This window comes from Ipomoea nil, unplaced genomic scaffold (genome assembly GCF_001879475.1).
Source record: "Ipomoea nil cultivar Tokyo-kokei standard unplaced genomic scaffold, Asagao_1.1 scaffold0482, whole genome shotgun sequence".
NCBI classification, from domain to species: domain Eukaryota; kingdom Viridiplantae; phylum Streptophyta; class Magnoliopsida; order Solanales; family Convolvulaceae; genus Ipomoea; species Ipomoea nil.
In genome coordinates, this window is record NW_017616910.1 from 164,772 (window position 1) to 181,771 (window position 17,000).

Sequence of the window (17,000 nt, forward strand, 5' to 3'; positions counted from 1 at the left end):
CTCCGCCATCTTTGATCACTAGATTCAGTCATTCACAAAGCCAACTATCTATCCTCCTCAACCAAAAACCTCCATTACCCCAATCCTCTTCCCATACAAAAGGGACAAGATTCCCCTCTCCACCAAACCTCATCATGACAAAAAGGGAACAACAAATACAGAGGGTCAATCCGCCCACCACATTCCCTTCCCCATGCTGAAGAAACCATCGGAATTCCAAATATTCCTATGAAGAGGGGATGTGCGTTTCTGTATTTGGGAGGGTTCTCTCTCTCTCTCTCTCTTTATCACTCACTCTCTCTACCCTGGCTGAAAAGTTTTTAACTCTAGCAGACTAAATACTACGGGAGAGATAAGTGGGAAATTAGACAACCTGTGACATGGAGCTCAATACGGGGAGACATACATCAATGACACACATGAGCATATTACTGACAGTAGCAACAAGCACCACACTACATTCATATAATAATACATTTATTATTACGACAGTAGCTCACCTAATAATCTATAAAACCAGGAAACTACGAGATCTTCTCTGCTATTTCTCATATTGGTTGGTCTTTCGGAACGATCTGATCCTTGAGCCACATATATATGGGAACCAAAACATAATATGCTCCTGCCATGGCCCCCAACATGAAGCGCAGAAGAAACACAAGCGGATTCACGGGCTTTGAGACATCCTCAGCCTTTGGACCAAGCTGCAAGTGAATATTGAATAAATGACTATGTTAACTGAAGGGGAAAATACAATTTTAACACAAGTACTCTGCAGTAGGGGTGAAAACAAATCAAATAAAAAAAATTCGATTCGTGATTCGAATTCAAATATTCGAGTCGAATCGAATATATTCGAATATATAGTCGAATTCGAATATTTGACTCGATTCGATTCGTTTACACCCCTACTCTACAGCGAATTGTGTGGTCTTGGCATCCTTCTGGGCAAAAAGATTTCGCATTTTTACACGATAATTTGTATAGAAATTTTCCATCAATTGCTCATATTGAAGCCAATGAGTTCATGTTGCAAGCTACTAAGCAAGAGTTGATAGTCCAAATGGAGAGTCACTAATGAATAAACGGGAGTGCTTTCTTGCAAGATATGACAAGGTAAGAGCATGATTTAAGGTGGCAAACAAATAACAAAAATTGCGTATTTTAACTCCAAGCGCGCATTTAGATAAGAAGAAGAATTACCTGTAGCGGTGAGTCTCCAGAGTCGGTTTTTACACCAGTTACGGAGCAGCCCATGATCAGACCATGTCTACGAACCCCACGGTACCATTTTGGGCCAATCCTCTTGAGTTGAACATCCTTAAATCCAGCCTTTTCAAACCACTCAAGATACTCCGACTCCTTTGGAAAGAGCATCCAGACATCAGCAAAGAATCGCGACAGCCAAAACGTCGGGTGAACAGGACCAATTAGGCAAGCCTTTCCTCCAGGTTTTAAAACTCTGTATGCTTCCCTGATTCCACGCTGTGGGTCTGGCCAGTACTCAATACTAAAGAAAAAGAGAAAGAAACCGGGATTGTTCCATTAGAAACATGAGTACGAAAACTCCAAGTAAAGGATTTTCATAAAAGAGGAAATAACCAGCTTAAATCATTACCATATTGACCACTAATTCACTAAACGTTTGTTCTTTACTAAATACTAATGAACGACTCCCTATATTCTTTACCAAGTCCATCAAGAAGGTATCTTTCACCTCTTCTGCTAAAAATAACACTTCCATGAATCATTGTTAACACAATGTGCAAAAACCCAAAGATAAAGTTGCCTTAGAATTGATTGCTACACATAAATTTATGAGAGATTAGGAAAACCATAGGTGATATATCCATAGCAAAATCTAAAGAAAGCGGGTAGTTTAATATAGCTTTAAATTTACAAAATTAGTGGACATTATGGAAAAGCCTAATCAGTAATCAGTCCCAGTTCCTTTGTGAACATCAAAGAAAGTTGGAACAGTAAAACAAGATTAGCATTGCCCCCTGCAAATTTTATAAAATCCATAGAAAATTATTTTTTTTTTTAAAAAAAAAAAAAAAAAAAGTTAAGGAACTAAAGAGAGCAATTTACCTCCCAGCAGAAACATATCTATCAGCATAATCAGTGGTGAAGGGAAGATCCTCAGCATCACCCTCAATGATTTTGCAATCCTTCAAGGGCTCCTTCTCCTTAGCCTTAGCAAGCTGGTGAGGGGACTGATCAAGAATGGTAACATTCTTGGCATCCACATGCTTCACTATCCCCAGAGTGGTGAACCCTGTGCCACCCCCAACATCCACCACAGTCAAATTCCTGTCATTCAGCTCAGCTGGTTCAAGGGCATCATCTCTCATGTCTTCTGTCCAGTGCCCTGGGTTTATCACATGGTCATACACAATAGAGAGGAACCTGTAGAACCAAAATGCCTCCTGCTTGTGCTGAATGAATCTTGGCATTGAGACTGGCCTGGATGCAGAAATGCTGCATTTTGGAGCTAGGGTTTGATTCTTTCTTCTGGGTTGAGAAAACAGACTCAGATTGGGAAGTTGGGTTCCTCTCACATTTGAGCCAATAAAAGATAGCCCCTTTGGGTTTTGGCTAATTTTTGGGAGAATACAGAGACTCTCAGCAGCAATGAGCATCGAATTGGCCATGGAATCTGAAGATACAGCAAAAATTCACAGAGACAAACAAACAAAAAGAACAAAAACAAAAAAAGGAGCGATCTTTGAGATCAGAAAGCCAGTTTAAAGAAAACCCAATAGTAAATGTAAACAAGAATCGCTTCAAAGTTCAAACCCACCTTTCTGGAATCTGCGAAAAGATTTTTCCCTTTGTGAACAACAGTAGAAAGTACCAAACGAATTAGCACTGAGTCAGTCACTGGGCTAAGTGATGGCAATCGGAAGAGAAATGTTACGGACTCCTCAGTCCTCACTCCCTTAAGTGACAACGTGGGATTTTATTTATTTAAAAAAAAAATTGGAATCAAGACTATGTGGTATAATGGTACCCGGGTTGGACTTTCAATTAGAAGTTTCAAGCCTCAGTGAAGACGTTATTGGTTCTATGTGTTTCAGTAGGTTATGAATAGATACTACAATGTAGTAATAGGGCCAGTAACATTCAAAAAAAAACACAAAAGTGTCATTTCAAGTTGGAGCAAATATCAATTTTGGTCTCACGAGTATTATCAAAATAACAGTTCTGGTCCACATGTTTAATTCCTACTAATTTGCATTCATGATTATTGTTTTAGTACCAATTTTTATCAAGGAATATTATTTTAGTGCCAAAATTTATCACGTCGGTCACCTTTTTGTTTAAGACATGCCAAAATATGATATTAATGTTTTTTTTTTGTCATTTTCAAATTAAAATCTCAATTCGAGCATGAATAAATGGATTTAAACCCTATGATCAATCTCAATTCGCAGTTCTCCTCTTCAAATTAAGGTAGGATGAGGAAGATAACTCCGAATTGGGATCGATCTTATGGCTTATATACTTTTATTCATGCTTAAATTGAAATCTTAAGTTGAAAATGATAAAAATGTCCTTCAAATTTTTAGATTTCGGCAGGTCTTAAATGGAGGGGTGAACGGTTTGGTGAATTTTGGTACTAGAATAATAGTCATGGATGAAAATTAGTACTAAAACAATAGTCGTAGATGACAATTGGTACGAATTAAACATGTGGACTAAAATCATCATTTTGCTAATACTCGTGGCACCAATTTAAGACCAATAATATATATGAACAATATAATACGTAGCAAATGTTTTTTTTTTTTTTTGAAATACTCATAATTCTTTACATCGTAGTATCTGTTTTATATTTTTTTAATCTTTTCCGGTCCAAAGAAATTAATGGGTCAACCATCAAGATTCAACCTCTGGCTACTTATTTGGAATGATAACAAGTGTGCTTTTACACTTTAGTTGCAACTTGGCAACTTGGCATGGCAAATGTTAATTAAATTATTTCATTAATTTATGTCTTGTGAAAGTGGATATGTATAAACATATGTGACATCTATCTATTGTATTATTATAATCAATATTGTGGATCAAGTTGAAGGGAAGATATCTAGATTTGATTCATGCATGCATCACTTCACTTGGACCTCGTCCAACAGCCTTTCATTATTAAGTTGCTTAAGTTATACTATATATGACAGATTAATTAAAATCACCAGTAAGTATATTGTACTTAAGCTGTTGTTATCATCTCTTTAATTAAATTGAATATTAATAGCGTATTACAAGCTACCTCTTCTAGGTGTGTTAAGCGTGCAAGAAAACTATCTATAGATGACCATTTCCATGTGTTATATATGTATGTGTGTGTGTCAATGTTCCTATATATTAAGGAGTGGTTGACTAGTTAGTTAACACTAAATGATCTCTAATAGAGAGGTTTTCTTTCTTCGATAATGTTGAGTCTTTGGTCGTGACATTAAGTTAGACGACGAATCACTACATTAATTTTTTTTTTTTTTTAGTATATGTGAACGTTTAAATATGATTTAAATAACAATTACTACTACTACTACTAATACTACTACACAATGATATTTTAGTCTTTATATCGTTTCTTCCTTTCTCATTTCCAATAATAATATTCCTTCCTACCAAACAACGTAATTTAAATTCTTACTTTATTCCACCTTATTTATTTTCTCACCGAATTACAATTTATTCCCCCTACTACTACAAATAACATTGTTAACTTATGTTATTTGAGATATACAACGTCGATTTTTTTTTCAACGTCGTTATTCCCGACGTAATAAATAAATGATACGACGTCAATTATAAAAAAACCAATGTCATATATTTGTTAATAATTTTTAACATATAAAGACAACATCGATTTTTAACCAATAACTGACATCATATGCATTTTTTAAATATAATATAGAAATACCACGTCGGTTAGATTAAATAACCGACGTGGTATCGTATTAAAAAAATTTAAAAAAAATATACGACGTCGGTTCTATTAAAGAACCGACTTCATATATGTTTATATATATATATATATATATATATATATATATATATATATATATATATATATATATATAAACATATCACGTCTGTTATTTATAAATGATCGACATGGTAAGATATTTTTAAAATTTTTTTTTTATTCAAAAACCATACCACGTCGGTCATTTATAAATTACCGATGTGGTATGTTGTTAAAAAAATTTAAAATTTTACGTAATAGCTCTCAAGAAAAGAATGGGGTATCAAACCACTCCCTGCAACCTGACACAGAAAAGACCTCCCGAGCAACAGTGTGGGCAGCATAATTTGCAGATCACTTAACAAACCGGAATTCGACATCACAAATCATTGATGTCAATTCTTTAATATGGTCAACTAAAAAATCAAAAGTAAAATTAAAAGAAGAAGAAGAAATCGCATGATAAACAATATGGGAGTGCCTCTCCACTTCTACACTACCCATACCAAACTACCAATATCCTTTAGCCAGTTCAAAGCCTCTCTGAGAGCATTCACATTAGTTGGGAAGAATGTGGGGATAATGTAAGAGTGATTAGGAAAGAGAATGCGGGAGGGGAGAAAAAAAAAAAAAAAGAGAAAATTGATTTTTTTTTTTTTTTAAAAAAAAAGAAGAGAAAATTGATTTAAAAAAAAAAAAAAAAAAAGTAATGCTGTCAGGCGCGCCGACTGGCGCCTGACGCACCACCAGGCGCGTGCACTGCACGCGCCCGGCTTTTGCCCTTCGCGCACAGCCTTACTTTTTTTTTTTTTTTTTCCTGACATTATGTCTTCATTTGCAGGACAATTATTTTTGAATTATCCCCACCCCACATTAGCTATTAACTCAATCTAGTTGGAAAGAATTCAAACTGAAATAACTCCATATTATCCACTAGTGTGGATGCTCTGAAGCTAATTGTTTCAGCTTCTTTAACACTAAAAGTACCAACCATGCATAAATTCTTTGCAGCCAAAAACACTCTTTCATCATCTTGTAAAACACATCCTAAGCCCATAGTGTTATTTGTCAGGTCCATAGTAGTGTCCGTATTTTTAAATTTTTTTAAAAACTATATACTACACCACGGCGCGCGTTGCACTGTGCGCCCAGATGCAAAACGACGTCGTTTTAATTTTTTTTTTTTTTTTTTTTTTTTTTTTTGAAATTTCCCGCCCCAGTGAATGGCAGTAATTTTTTCTTTAAAAAAAAACCCGTTGTTCAAAAATGTACATAATGTTATACTAGAATACACATAATTATATACATGAATGTACATAATTATATAACAAAATATACATACTCTTTTTAAAGATAATACACATAATCTAACATAATACATAATAAACATAAACTTTTAACATAATACACATCAACTCTTAACATAATACACACAAATTTTCTGATTCAGATGTACATAATTGTATAAAAAGAATGTACATAATTGTATAAAAAGAATGTACATAATTGTATACAAAATGCACATAACTGTATGAACAAATACACATAATTGTGTGAACAAATACACATAATCACAGCAATTTCCTACCGCGCCTCCCAAAACGACCCCAAAACGACGTTGTTTTGGGAGGCACGCGGCGCACAGTGCTATGCGCGTCGTGGTGTAGGGTATAACGATTGCTCTCTTAATTGGCACATCAATAACCCCAAAAAAAAAAAAAAAAAATACTATTAAAAATGCCCAAAGACTGTGAATACATTCACCCCTTGAGTCAAATTGGATTGTGAAGGGGACTATTTGCCTTTTGTCGTGGTTACCTACACCATTGACCCATAGTAATGCTAGGCTAGATGCAAGTTCTTTTGATATATATATATAAAAAAATCAATAATTTATTATTTAAAAAGGCGCTTTAAATAAAGTCCATATGATAACTTGAGTCGACAATGAATCATAATGCAGTAAACTAATTTAAATTGTCATAACTTAATTGTAAGTATTTGGTTGCATAAAATTGGGGAAACAACATTTTTAATCTCTTAATTGTGATCACGGTGGACATTTTAGTCTTTCAGTTATTCATGATTTAGATTTAATCCTTCAATTGTTATTAAAGTGATGAATTTTGTTCCTGACTGACTGAATCCATCGCTAATTTGCCACTTAACGAAGTGGGACAGGACCTAATCTGGCACAATAACAATTAAGCGACTAAATCTACACTATGAATAACTAAGGGACTAAACCTACCCTTTTTCCCATATAATTATGAGTTGACAAAAAAGAGATGTGTGTACTATATATTTAGTTATTTACATGGTTTTACTGAGGTATTGATTGCTGCATTAGTTTCCTTTCTGGAGCTTTCTTACACCATGTAAATGTAGGATACGGTTACTGGATTTTTAATGGCTGGAGTTGGCAACGTGGACTTAGGAGAAAAACAAACTACCTTATTGTGGATTCAAGTATGTTTTTGGCCTTGAATTCCTATCTTTCAGTTCCTTGAGCATGATTATATCACGGTAGCATGGTTAATTGCTATGTTGGTGACCAATGGGCTAAAATTTCCTGTTATAACCCAGCAGCAAGGGTGGCTCACCATTTTGTTGAATGCGGAATCTTTTTTATTTTTTTATTTTATTTTTTTTGTTGATGGATATAAGATTGAAGTTTGAGCCTTTATTGAGAGTTTATTTTTCTTTTTCATATTTGAAGTCAATTATCTATAAATTCAAAATAAAGTCATCTGTATTTTTAGCAAACTATGTAGAACAATTTTTTTTTTTAATTTATTTTTAAATTTTTTTCTCTGAGTTCTTTACCCAAAAACCAATGCTTTTAAAAAAAAAAAAAAACTTATTTTGTAAATATACTTAAATCAATTTCTTTACTTTGTTATGGTTTAGAAACTACGGTGAAACAGATTGAAGATGCTTTTAAAGAGTTCACAACGAGAGAGGACATTGCAATAGTGTTGATCAGCCAATATGTAAGCATTGCTTTATTTCCTGAATGTTATATTGACTTAAAACGGTATATATAAGACTTAAAATGACTTCATGTTTGATTTTCTGATTATTCTAAAGCAATAAAATACTTTCTTTGTTCTCAAACTGTTATTGAGTGTTGTCTTTTCACATTAGAATCATCTTTAAGTGGTTGTGTTGGTCCGTCCGCAATTGCCTTAAATCAAATCAACAATATACATTGGTTAAATTTTGCTTTGGTGTACAAAAAATGTAACTATACTAAGAAGACTATATGCGACGGGTTCGACAAAAAGAGATGTTGTCAAGAATCGAAGTCCTTTACGTACGAAGTAACATTCGTCTATTACTTTTAAGTGATAATGTAATAATATTCATTGATTTATAAAAATATATTATTATTTTATTAAAAAAGAATTACATATTTGAAATTAATGGTTATTTAGTTTTATACACGTTTTTGTATTGTAATTTTATTTTTTGCTATTTGCTTTCTTTTTGTAAGTTTAAAAAAAAAAAAGTTCATACTCCATATAAAGGTAGATAACACTATTTGTAGACAATAGTATTATTTTGTACATATTGTATAAATTATATTGTACAAAGACAAGTTAGACGATGCATGAAAACCTCATATATATAAAATCAACATGCCAATTAAATATCTCAAAAAAAGTGTCGAGCATGATTCGTATATCAAAAATCATAAGTTTGATTTTTGTCTATATATTTTTGATAGAGTCTTTCACACATTGTTCTTTTAATATTATTTATCTCTCTCTTATATGTGTTTTGTAGGTTATTATACATGAGAGGACATAAAACTTTTAGTTAATGTCTAGGATAGTCACTCTTTATTTTTGTACTATAATATTGTCATAGTTGAAAAGAAATAAAAATAATTGAATTTTATTACTCTGATTAAATACAAAATTTAAAATTTGAATTCATTACTCTAATTTGATAAAAATTTAAAACAATTTGGTAGGTTATTATTAATTTTTTTTTTTCAAAATACATGAGTTTAATACTCTATTGATTAAGCACGTTGCATAAGATCTTTATAGTGTGAATTATCTCTTATGTGTGATTTATAAAATTTGTCCAATATAATGCACATCTTCAAATAGTGACTAAGAATTTTCATCGTCACCCTCTATATATATGATTAGGAATTTTTTTTTAAAAAAATGTCATAGGATCAAGACTGCAAAAATCGCTAGGCGTTCCTCGGGAGGACGCCTAGGCGCCATTTTTTATTTTTATTTTTTTTTATTTTTATTTTTTTTCAAAAAATATATATTTAAGACTTGGTAATTATAAACTATTTAGTACTTTAATAGTTAGTACTAAAATATTACGGAGTAAATATTAACCTAAAAAATCTAAATTTGTAAATTGTATAAAGATATAAAGAATCAAAACACAACACAAAGTCACAACTCACAAATTATTAAGGGATAAAGTACAAATAAACCATTGAACTATTTGGGAAACAACAATTAAGCCACCGAACTCAAATAACCTCCAAATAAGCCACTGAACCCAAGTATTAATATTATAGTACCTGATTTCGAATTTTTTTATTACATTTTTAAGGTTTGTGACCGATTTGAACAATTTAGGATTATTTCACTAAAAGCGGCGTTAATTTGAGCAAAATAACTCATTTAAAAAAAACACAGAAAAATAATTAACCAGCATCCTAAATGCCCGCGTAGGCGTCCGCCTAGTCCGCCGCAACTTATTCGGCGCTAAAGCGATCGGCCACTTAAAATGGCGATTCCACCAAAATTCTAGGCGACCAGCCATCGCCTAGTGTCTAGACTCGATTTTTGCAATATTGCATAGGATTAGGACGGTTTCATAAGATCCATAACATAATCTACGCCAAGCCGGGAACCTGGGCAAATTATACCGTGCACCAGGGCGCACAATCTTGACCCAAAACGACGTCGTTTTTTACCTTTTATTGTGTCTGTTGTTCACTTCTTAAAAAAAAAATTCTCATGTTTCAAATGTACAGAATTGTATAATAGAATGTACAGAATTTTATAACTGAATACACATAATATTTTTTTGAAAGGATAATACGTATAATCTAACATAATACATAATACACATAAACTCTTAACATAATATACATAAACTCTTAACTCTTTAAAAAAAATTCTCATGTTTCGAATGTACAGAATTATATAATAAAATGCACAGAATTCAGAATTGTATAATAGAATGTACATAATTTTATAATAGAATATACATAATTTTTTTTGAAAGGATAAAAATTTCCTGTTTCGAATGTACAGAATTATATACCAGAATGTACAAAATTTTATAACAAAATACACATACATCTTCATCGTGTCAATTTCCCATCCAACTTAACAAAACGACGTCGTTTTGAGAGGCGCGGGGCGCACATTGCTATGTGCGCTGTGGTGCACAATATAACGATTGGGGAACTTGGGTTTAAAAAAAACATTAATCTGTAATTGGACCTGCACTTCTCTATTCACGGGCCTAGCCCTTGAGCCCATCAAGCTACAAACTCCCGACTTGATTCAGTTTATTCTTTTTTCTTCAATTTCACTGAAGAGTTTTCGTTGGAGCTCAAAACACAGGCACAAGTTAATTCTACAGGTCAAGTTCATTACTGCTCGCATTTCAGACATTCATCGCCTCTGCACTGCTCGCTTCTTCGGTTAGTCCAATTCTCTCTCTTTCTCTCTCTATGTGTGTGTATAGTGCTCCGATATTTTAAGGACCGGGATGTAGTGAAATTTCTTTGATCTGTTCTCGAACTCGTATTTACAATTCCTTGCAGATCTGCGTTTCCGGTTCCGTAATCGAAAACACATTTTTAGGGCTATTCGAATCCATGCGTCAAGGAATGACCTAAAACGAATTGAAAATTTAATTTCTGTGCGTTTTGTGTAATCGGTTGATTTGTTAGGGCGGATTAGGATTACAACATATGCCTTTTTCTCTTCCGGTTGCAATTTGAATTTCGATTTTCGGATTTACGATTAATTTGGCTCTCTAGATGAATCCGTGTAAATCTGTAATTTGCTCTACATTTTTGTGTAATTAGCTGATTTTCTGTAGCATTTGATATAATTTGCATAGAATGTGCCGTATATTGCATAGGCTTATGATTATAGATCTGGATTATAGTTTGTGATTAAAAAAAAAAAAAAAAACACAGGCACAAGGTCTGTTAATGGTGAATTTTCAGAAGTTACTCTTTTTGTTTTTCCCTCAAATCATGCTCTTTCGATTCATGTTTGTTTGGCATATAGAAGAAATTCGATCCGATTAATTGTTTTCCGGACATCGTTTTCTATGGTTTGATTAGTAGAAACTAGTTTACGTTTTTGAAATTTTCATTTTTGTTTAATCGATTATTGCAGCTGCATAAGAAAATTTGTTCAGGATGGCAAACCGACCTCAGATCCGCACTAACAACTCAGCACTCATTGCTATGATTGGTGATGAGGTAAAAGATGCTAACTTTAATTCATGACCTCTACGATAAATGTGTGTTTTGTGCAAATTTTGTGTTTTCATTGTTGTGTTATTATAGGTTTAATCTGGCTTGACTGGCATTTACATACTTCTATTGCATTTTTGCTAATGGCCTCTTAATATCCAACACATACTTAATAAAAAGGATTAATCAGTTGTTTTGGTGCAAAATCCATGAAAGCAGTTAAGGGTTTAAACTGTTGGAGTGTAAAATGTCTTAGTACAATTCTTCTCTACTGATGTGCCATGGCAATTTAGTTTGACATAAACACAGATTGTAAGTATTTGGTTGCATATAATTGGGGAAACAACATTTTTAGTCTCTTAATTGTGACCACGGTGGACATTTTAGTCTCTCAGTTATTCATGATTTAGATTTAATCCCTCAATTGTTATTAAAGTGATGGATTTTGTTCCTGACTGACTGAATCCATCGCTAATTTGCCACTTAACGAAGTGGGACAGGACCTAATCTGGCACAATAACAACTAAGCGACTAAAACTACACTATGAATAACTAAGGGACTAAACCTACCCTTTTTCCCATATAATTTATGAGTTGACAAAAAAGAGATGTGTGTACTATTTACATGGTTTTACTGAGGTATTGATTGCTGCATTAGTTTCCTTTCTGGAGCTTTCTTACACCATGCAAATGTAGGATACGGTTACTGGATTTTTAATGGCTGGAGTTGGCAACGTGGACTTGAGGAGAAAAACAAACTACCTTATTGTGGATTCAAGTATGTTTTTGGCCTTGAATTCCTATCTTTCAGTTCCTTGAGCATGATTATATCACGGTAGTATGGTTAATTGCTATGTTGGTGACCAATGGGCTAAAATTTCCTGTTGTAACCCAGCAGCAAGGGTGGCTCACCATTTTGTTGAATGCGGAATCTTTTTTTTTTTTTTTTTTTTTTGTTGATGGATATAAGATTGAAGTTTGAGCCTTTATTGAGAGTTTATTTTTCTTTTTCATATTTGAAGTCAATTATCTATAAATTCAAAATAAAGTCATCTGTATTTTTAGCAAACTATGTAGAACAGTTTTTTTTTTTAAAAAAAATTTTTTTCTCTGATTTCTTTACCCAAAAACCAATGCTTTAAAAAAAAAAAAAACTTATTTTGTAAATATACTTAAATCAATTTCTTTACTTTGTTATGGTTTAGAAACTACGGTGAAACAGATTGAAGATGCTTTTAAAGAGTTCACTACGAGAGAGGACATTGCAATAGTGTTGATCAGCCAATATGTAAGCATTGCTTTATTTCCTGAATGTTATATTGACTTAAAACTGTATAATGCATTAACACCACTCCACTAGGAATGTTTACGGGCTAACAGCTCCTTTAATGCTTTACAATCATTTGTTCTTGAGACTAAGCTATAATCATTTCCGCTGCACTTCAATGTTCAGGTTGCGAACATGATAAGGTTTTTGGTTGATGGTTATAACACGCCGATACCAGCCATCCTGGAGATTCCTTCAAAGGACCATCCCTACGATCCTGCACAGGATTCTATTCTTTCACGAGTGAAGTACCTCTTCTCTACCGAATCTGTGGCATCTGGACGACGTTGAACTTGATGATTCTTGTTTCTAAACTGCCCTTTTAGAGTTTAGACTCTACTCATCTGCACCTGCATTTATTTAAATTCATTTTTGAGTAATAATTCCTTGTGCTGGTTGTTACTATATCTATATGTTTTGCCAGCAAACTGAAAATTTGTAGCATGGAGATCAGAGTACCTAGGTCACCTGCTTGACATTTTCCTTGTGGTTTACACTCACAGGATGCAATAAAATGATTTATACCCCAGAAAGGGTAGAGAACATCCATCTTTGAGCTTCTTAGTTCTTATCATTTGTACTGCTTATATTTCAACTTCCCCAAATTGTTCAATCTTTCAACCCATCAGAACCACTTATTTTTAACATATTTCTTTTGAAACAATAAAATAAAGTTAAGTTGTGTGCACAACACTTTGAGCTCAACAGGTGTATGTTGCCATACAATGCATGTGTTCGCTAAAAGGTTGAATTCCTAACCCCAAGGGATCTTGTATGGGTTCTAAACTTCTAATATGTTAGGTGGGAGTGTCAGTGAGTCGAAGCCTGCGGGTTAGTCCTAAATCGCCTCTCAGTGGGGAAGGTTAGGGCCTAATTTTTTGGCCTGTAAAAATGCGGCCCTCGTGGGCTTGACCCACGTGGACTGAAGCGCTATATATGCAGGTTAGCCCGTGAGCTTCAAAGTTATGTACTCATAGCTTCAAAGTTATGCACTTTAAGATTCAAGGTTTTGCACTTCAAGGGTTAAATATATAGACCAAATTAAAGATTTTCGTTTGGTTCGCGGAAAATATTTTAAGGGAAATAGAATTGGAATTCCATGAAAAAACAATTACTAGGAAGATGAATTTCATTGTTTGGTTGGTGGAAAAAGAATTATTGGGAATACTAATTCTATTGTTTGGTTAGATTTGAAATTGTAAGAAATAATGAGTATAAAGACCTATATGTCCCTACACATTGATAAAAGTAATATAATTAAAAAAGAAAGCAAGGGTAAAATAGACAATCTATTCACTTTTTCTTCTCATCTTCCATGGAAAACAAAATCCTTGGTCCAACCAAGAATTTTGTTTTCCTCAAATTTGAGGAATTTATTTTCCAATGGAAAATGAATTTCATGAACCAAACACTAGAAAATAACATTTTCCTTCACTTTAGAAAATGTTTTAATTTGATAACTCAATTACAATTTGTTGTGTAGTTGAATGGTCTATCTAACCCTTTATTTCAAATTTTAGTGATTCTAATTTTATGCGAGGCCCAACTAGTCGTAGAAAAAGGTAATCACCATAACCGGACCTATTCACTGGCCTATCCCATTTAGCGATTCGTCTTTCTTCAATTTCACAGAGTTTTCGTTGGATTTACCGATTTACACCAATTGAAGTCCAAACACTACCAGGAACAAGGTGTCTATTTAACGGTGAATTTTTAGGTATTTTTCCTTTCCTTTTGCCCCAAATCATGCTCTTTAGATTCATGTTGATTTTTGTCATATAAAATTAGCGCGATCCGATCAATTGTGTTCCGAGCTTTGTTTTCTATGGTCTGATTATCAGAAGCTAGCTTAAACGTTTCGAAATTTTCAATTTTGTTTGATCGATTATTGCAGCTGCATAAGCAAATTTGTTTAGGATGGCAAACCGACCTCAGATCCGCACCAGCAACTCGGCACTCATTGCTATGATTGGCGATGAGGTAAAGGATGCTAACTTTAATTGATTTACTCTACGATAAATGCCAGTTTTGTATTGCTTTGTGCAAATTTTGTGTTTAGGGGATTATTCTGTGGCTTGACTTGCAACACTTTAGAATCAAATCATGATTTTCATGTATGTTTTCATACTTAAATTGTATTTTTGGTAAAATTTCCTGCTAGTATTCAGTTTATACTTAAAGAAAGGTCAATCAATTGTTTTCCTGCAAAATCCATGAAACCAATTAAGGATGGAAGCTGTTGGAGTGTGTTCGGTAAAATGTATAAGTACCACCAGTTCTTTTGTGATTCTCTGCTGAAGTGCCATGGGAATTTAGTTGTCACATGAACACAGATTTACAAGTGTTTGGTTGCATATAATTTATGGATGGACAAACGAGATGTGCGTTCTAAGTTTCTCGGTTTTACTGAGGTGTGGTTTGCTGTATTTGTTGCCGCTCTTGAGATTTCTTACAATATGCAAATGTAGGATACGATCACTGGATTTTTAATGGCTGGAGTTGGCAACATGGACTTGAGGAGAAAAACAAACTACCTTATTGTGGATTCAAGTATGTTTTTTGGTCTTGAATTCCTATCTTTCAGTTCCTTGAGCATGATTGTATACAATAGCATGATTAATCACTATGTTGATGACCAATGGACTAAAATTTCCTGTTGTAACCCAGCATCAAAGGTGCCTCACAATTTTGTTGAAAAGTGTGACATTTGAATCTTTATCAAGAGTTTGTTTTTCTTTTTCATATTTGAATTCAAATATCTGTAAATTCAAAATAAAACCATCTTTATTGTTAGCAAACTATGTAGAATAGTTAGTTCATTTTCACTCGTAAATTCCAGCTTTATCAGTGGAAAAGTAAGCAGACATAGCCTGGTTTTTGTTTTCTCTGATTTCTTCATCCAAAACCAATATTATTTTTTTAATAACTTTTTTTGTAAAGAAGTTTGAATCAATTTATTTTCCTTGTTATGGTTTAGAAACAACGGTGAAACAGATTGAAGATGCTTTTAAAGAGTTCACTACAAGAGAGGACATTGCAATAGTGTTGATCAGCCAATATGTAAGCGTTATTTTATTTCCTGAATGTTATATTGACTTGGTTTAAGCTTCCTCCTCGTCCATTATGTCGTGTATGTTGCATAGATAAATGACACTGTCATGGAACAATATTACAATCTGGAAAAGTTTTATACATCTGGAAATTGAAAAAAATAATGCATTGGATTTTTTTTAATCAAATCGTTGTGAAGGAATGTTTACGAGCTAACAGCTCCCTTAACGTTTTGCAATCATTTGTTCTTGAGATTAAGCTATAATCCTTTCCACCGCACTTCAATGTTCAGGTTGCAAACATGATAAGGTTTTTGGTTGATGGTTATAACACGCCGATACCAGCCATCCTGTAGATTCCTTCAAAGGACCATCCCTACGATCCTGCACAGGATTCCATTCTTTCACGGGTGAAGTACCTCTTCTCTACCGAATCTGTGGCATCTGGAAGGCGTTGAACTACATGTTTTGAGTAACAATTCTGTATGCTTGTTACTAGACCTATATGTTTTGCCAGCAAAGTGAAAATTTGTACTGCTTGACATTTTCCTTGTGGTTTAGGATTCTCAGGCTGCAAATTTGTGTTTCCATCGTGTTGTATGATTGTGGGTTCAAACTGGGATTGGATAAAATATGTTCATGTACATTGGTTAAATTGACTTGAAGTGTCAACACTTTGAATCAAATCTTGAGTTTTTTGTATATTTTCTTACTTATTTTGTGTTTTTAAGGGAAGGGACACCCCTCAAAAACAAAACTATCTATCAAAGAACATCCATCCTAGTGTGGTATATCATTTAGTTTTCAAAAATGGTGATTTTTCAGTCTTTAATAAAATATCTATAATTTAAGGAACAAAAGTACCAATCATGCATAAATTCTTTGCTGGCAAAAAACACTCTTTCATCATCTTGTAAAACCCATCCTAAGAGCATCTACATCAGTAGATAATAAGGGGAGATTGCAGCATTAGTTCACCCACTTCAAGTTTATAGCTGATGTAGGGGAGAATTAATTTGGGGAGAATTCATCTGCAAAAACAAAAATAATGTCAGAAAAAGAGAAAATGAAGAAACAAGCTGCTGTGCGCGTTTTGCGCACAGCAGCAGCCCACACGGGCGCGTACAATGCACTCGCCCGAGGGCACGTCAGGCGCGCCTGAAC

At 33.7% G+C, this 17,000-nt stretch overlaps 2 protein-coding genes and 1 pseudogene across 3 annotated transcripts; 2 read left to right on the top strand and 1 right to left on the bottom strand.

Annotated features, from left to right (window-relative positions):
* Positions 1-381: 381 nt before the first annotated feature.
* Positions 382-2,939, bottom strand: LOC109173882 (2-methyl-6-phytyl-1,4-hydroquinone methyltransferase, chloroplastic-like). The gene is made up of 4 exons (XM_019323223.1): positions 2,804-2,939; positions 2,092-2,659; positions 1,204-1,510; positions 382-704 (listed from the first exon to the last, which is right to left on the bottom strand). The coding sequence occupies exons 2-4, from the start codon at positions 2,652-2,654 to the stop codon at positions 549-551; spliced, it is 1,026 nt and encodes a 341-aa protein (XP_019178768.1). The 5' UTR covers positions 2,655-2,659; positions 2,804-2,939; the 3' UTR covers positions 382-548.
* Positions 2,940-10,543: 7,604 nt separating this feature from the next.
* LOC109173759 (V-type proton ATPase subunit F-like) lies at positions 10,544-13,335 on the top strand. 2 transcript variants are annotated; one of them, XM_019323051.1, is made up of 5 exons: positions 10,544-10,670; positions 11,380-11,465; positions 12,156-12,237; positions 12,665-12,747; positions 12,913-13,335. In XM_019323051.1, the coding sequence occupies exons 2-5, from the start codon at positions 11,403-11,405 to the stop codon at positions 13,075-13,077; spliced, it is 393 nt and encodes a 130-aa protein (XP_019178596.1). In that variant the 5' UTR covers positions 10,544-10,670; positions 11,380-11,402; the 3' UTR covers positions 13,078-13,335. The 2 variants fall into 2 exon arrangements, with proteins under 2 accessions (XP_019178596.1, XP_019178597.1); XM_019323052.1 differs by lacking the exon at positions 10,544-10,670 and adding an exon at positions 11,166-11,181.
* Positions 13,336-14,383: 1,048 nt separating this feature from the next.
* On the top strand, positions 14,384-16,522 carry LOC109173761 (annotated as a pseudogene).
* Positions 16,523-17,000: the final 478 nt, after the last annotated feature.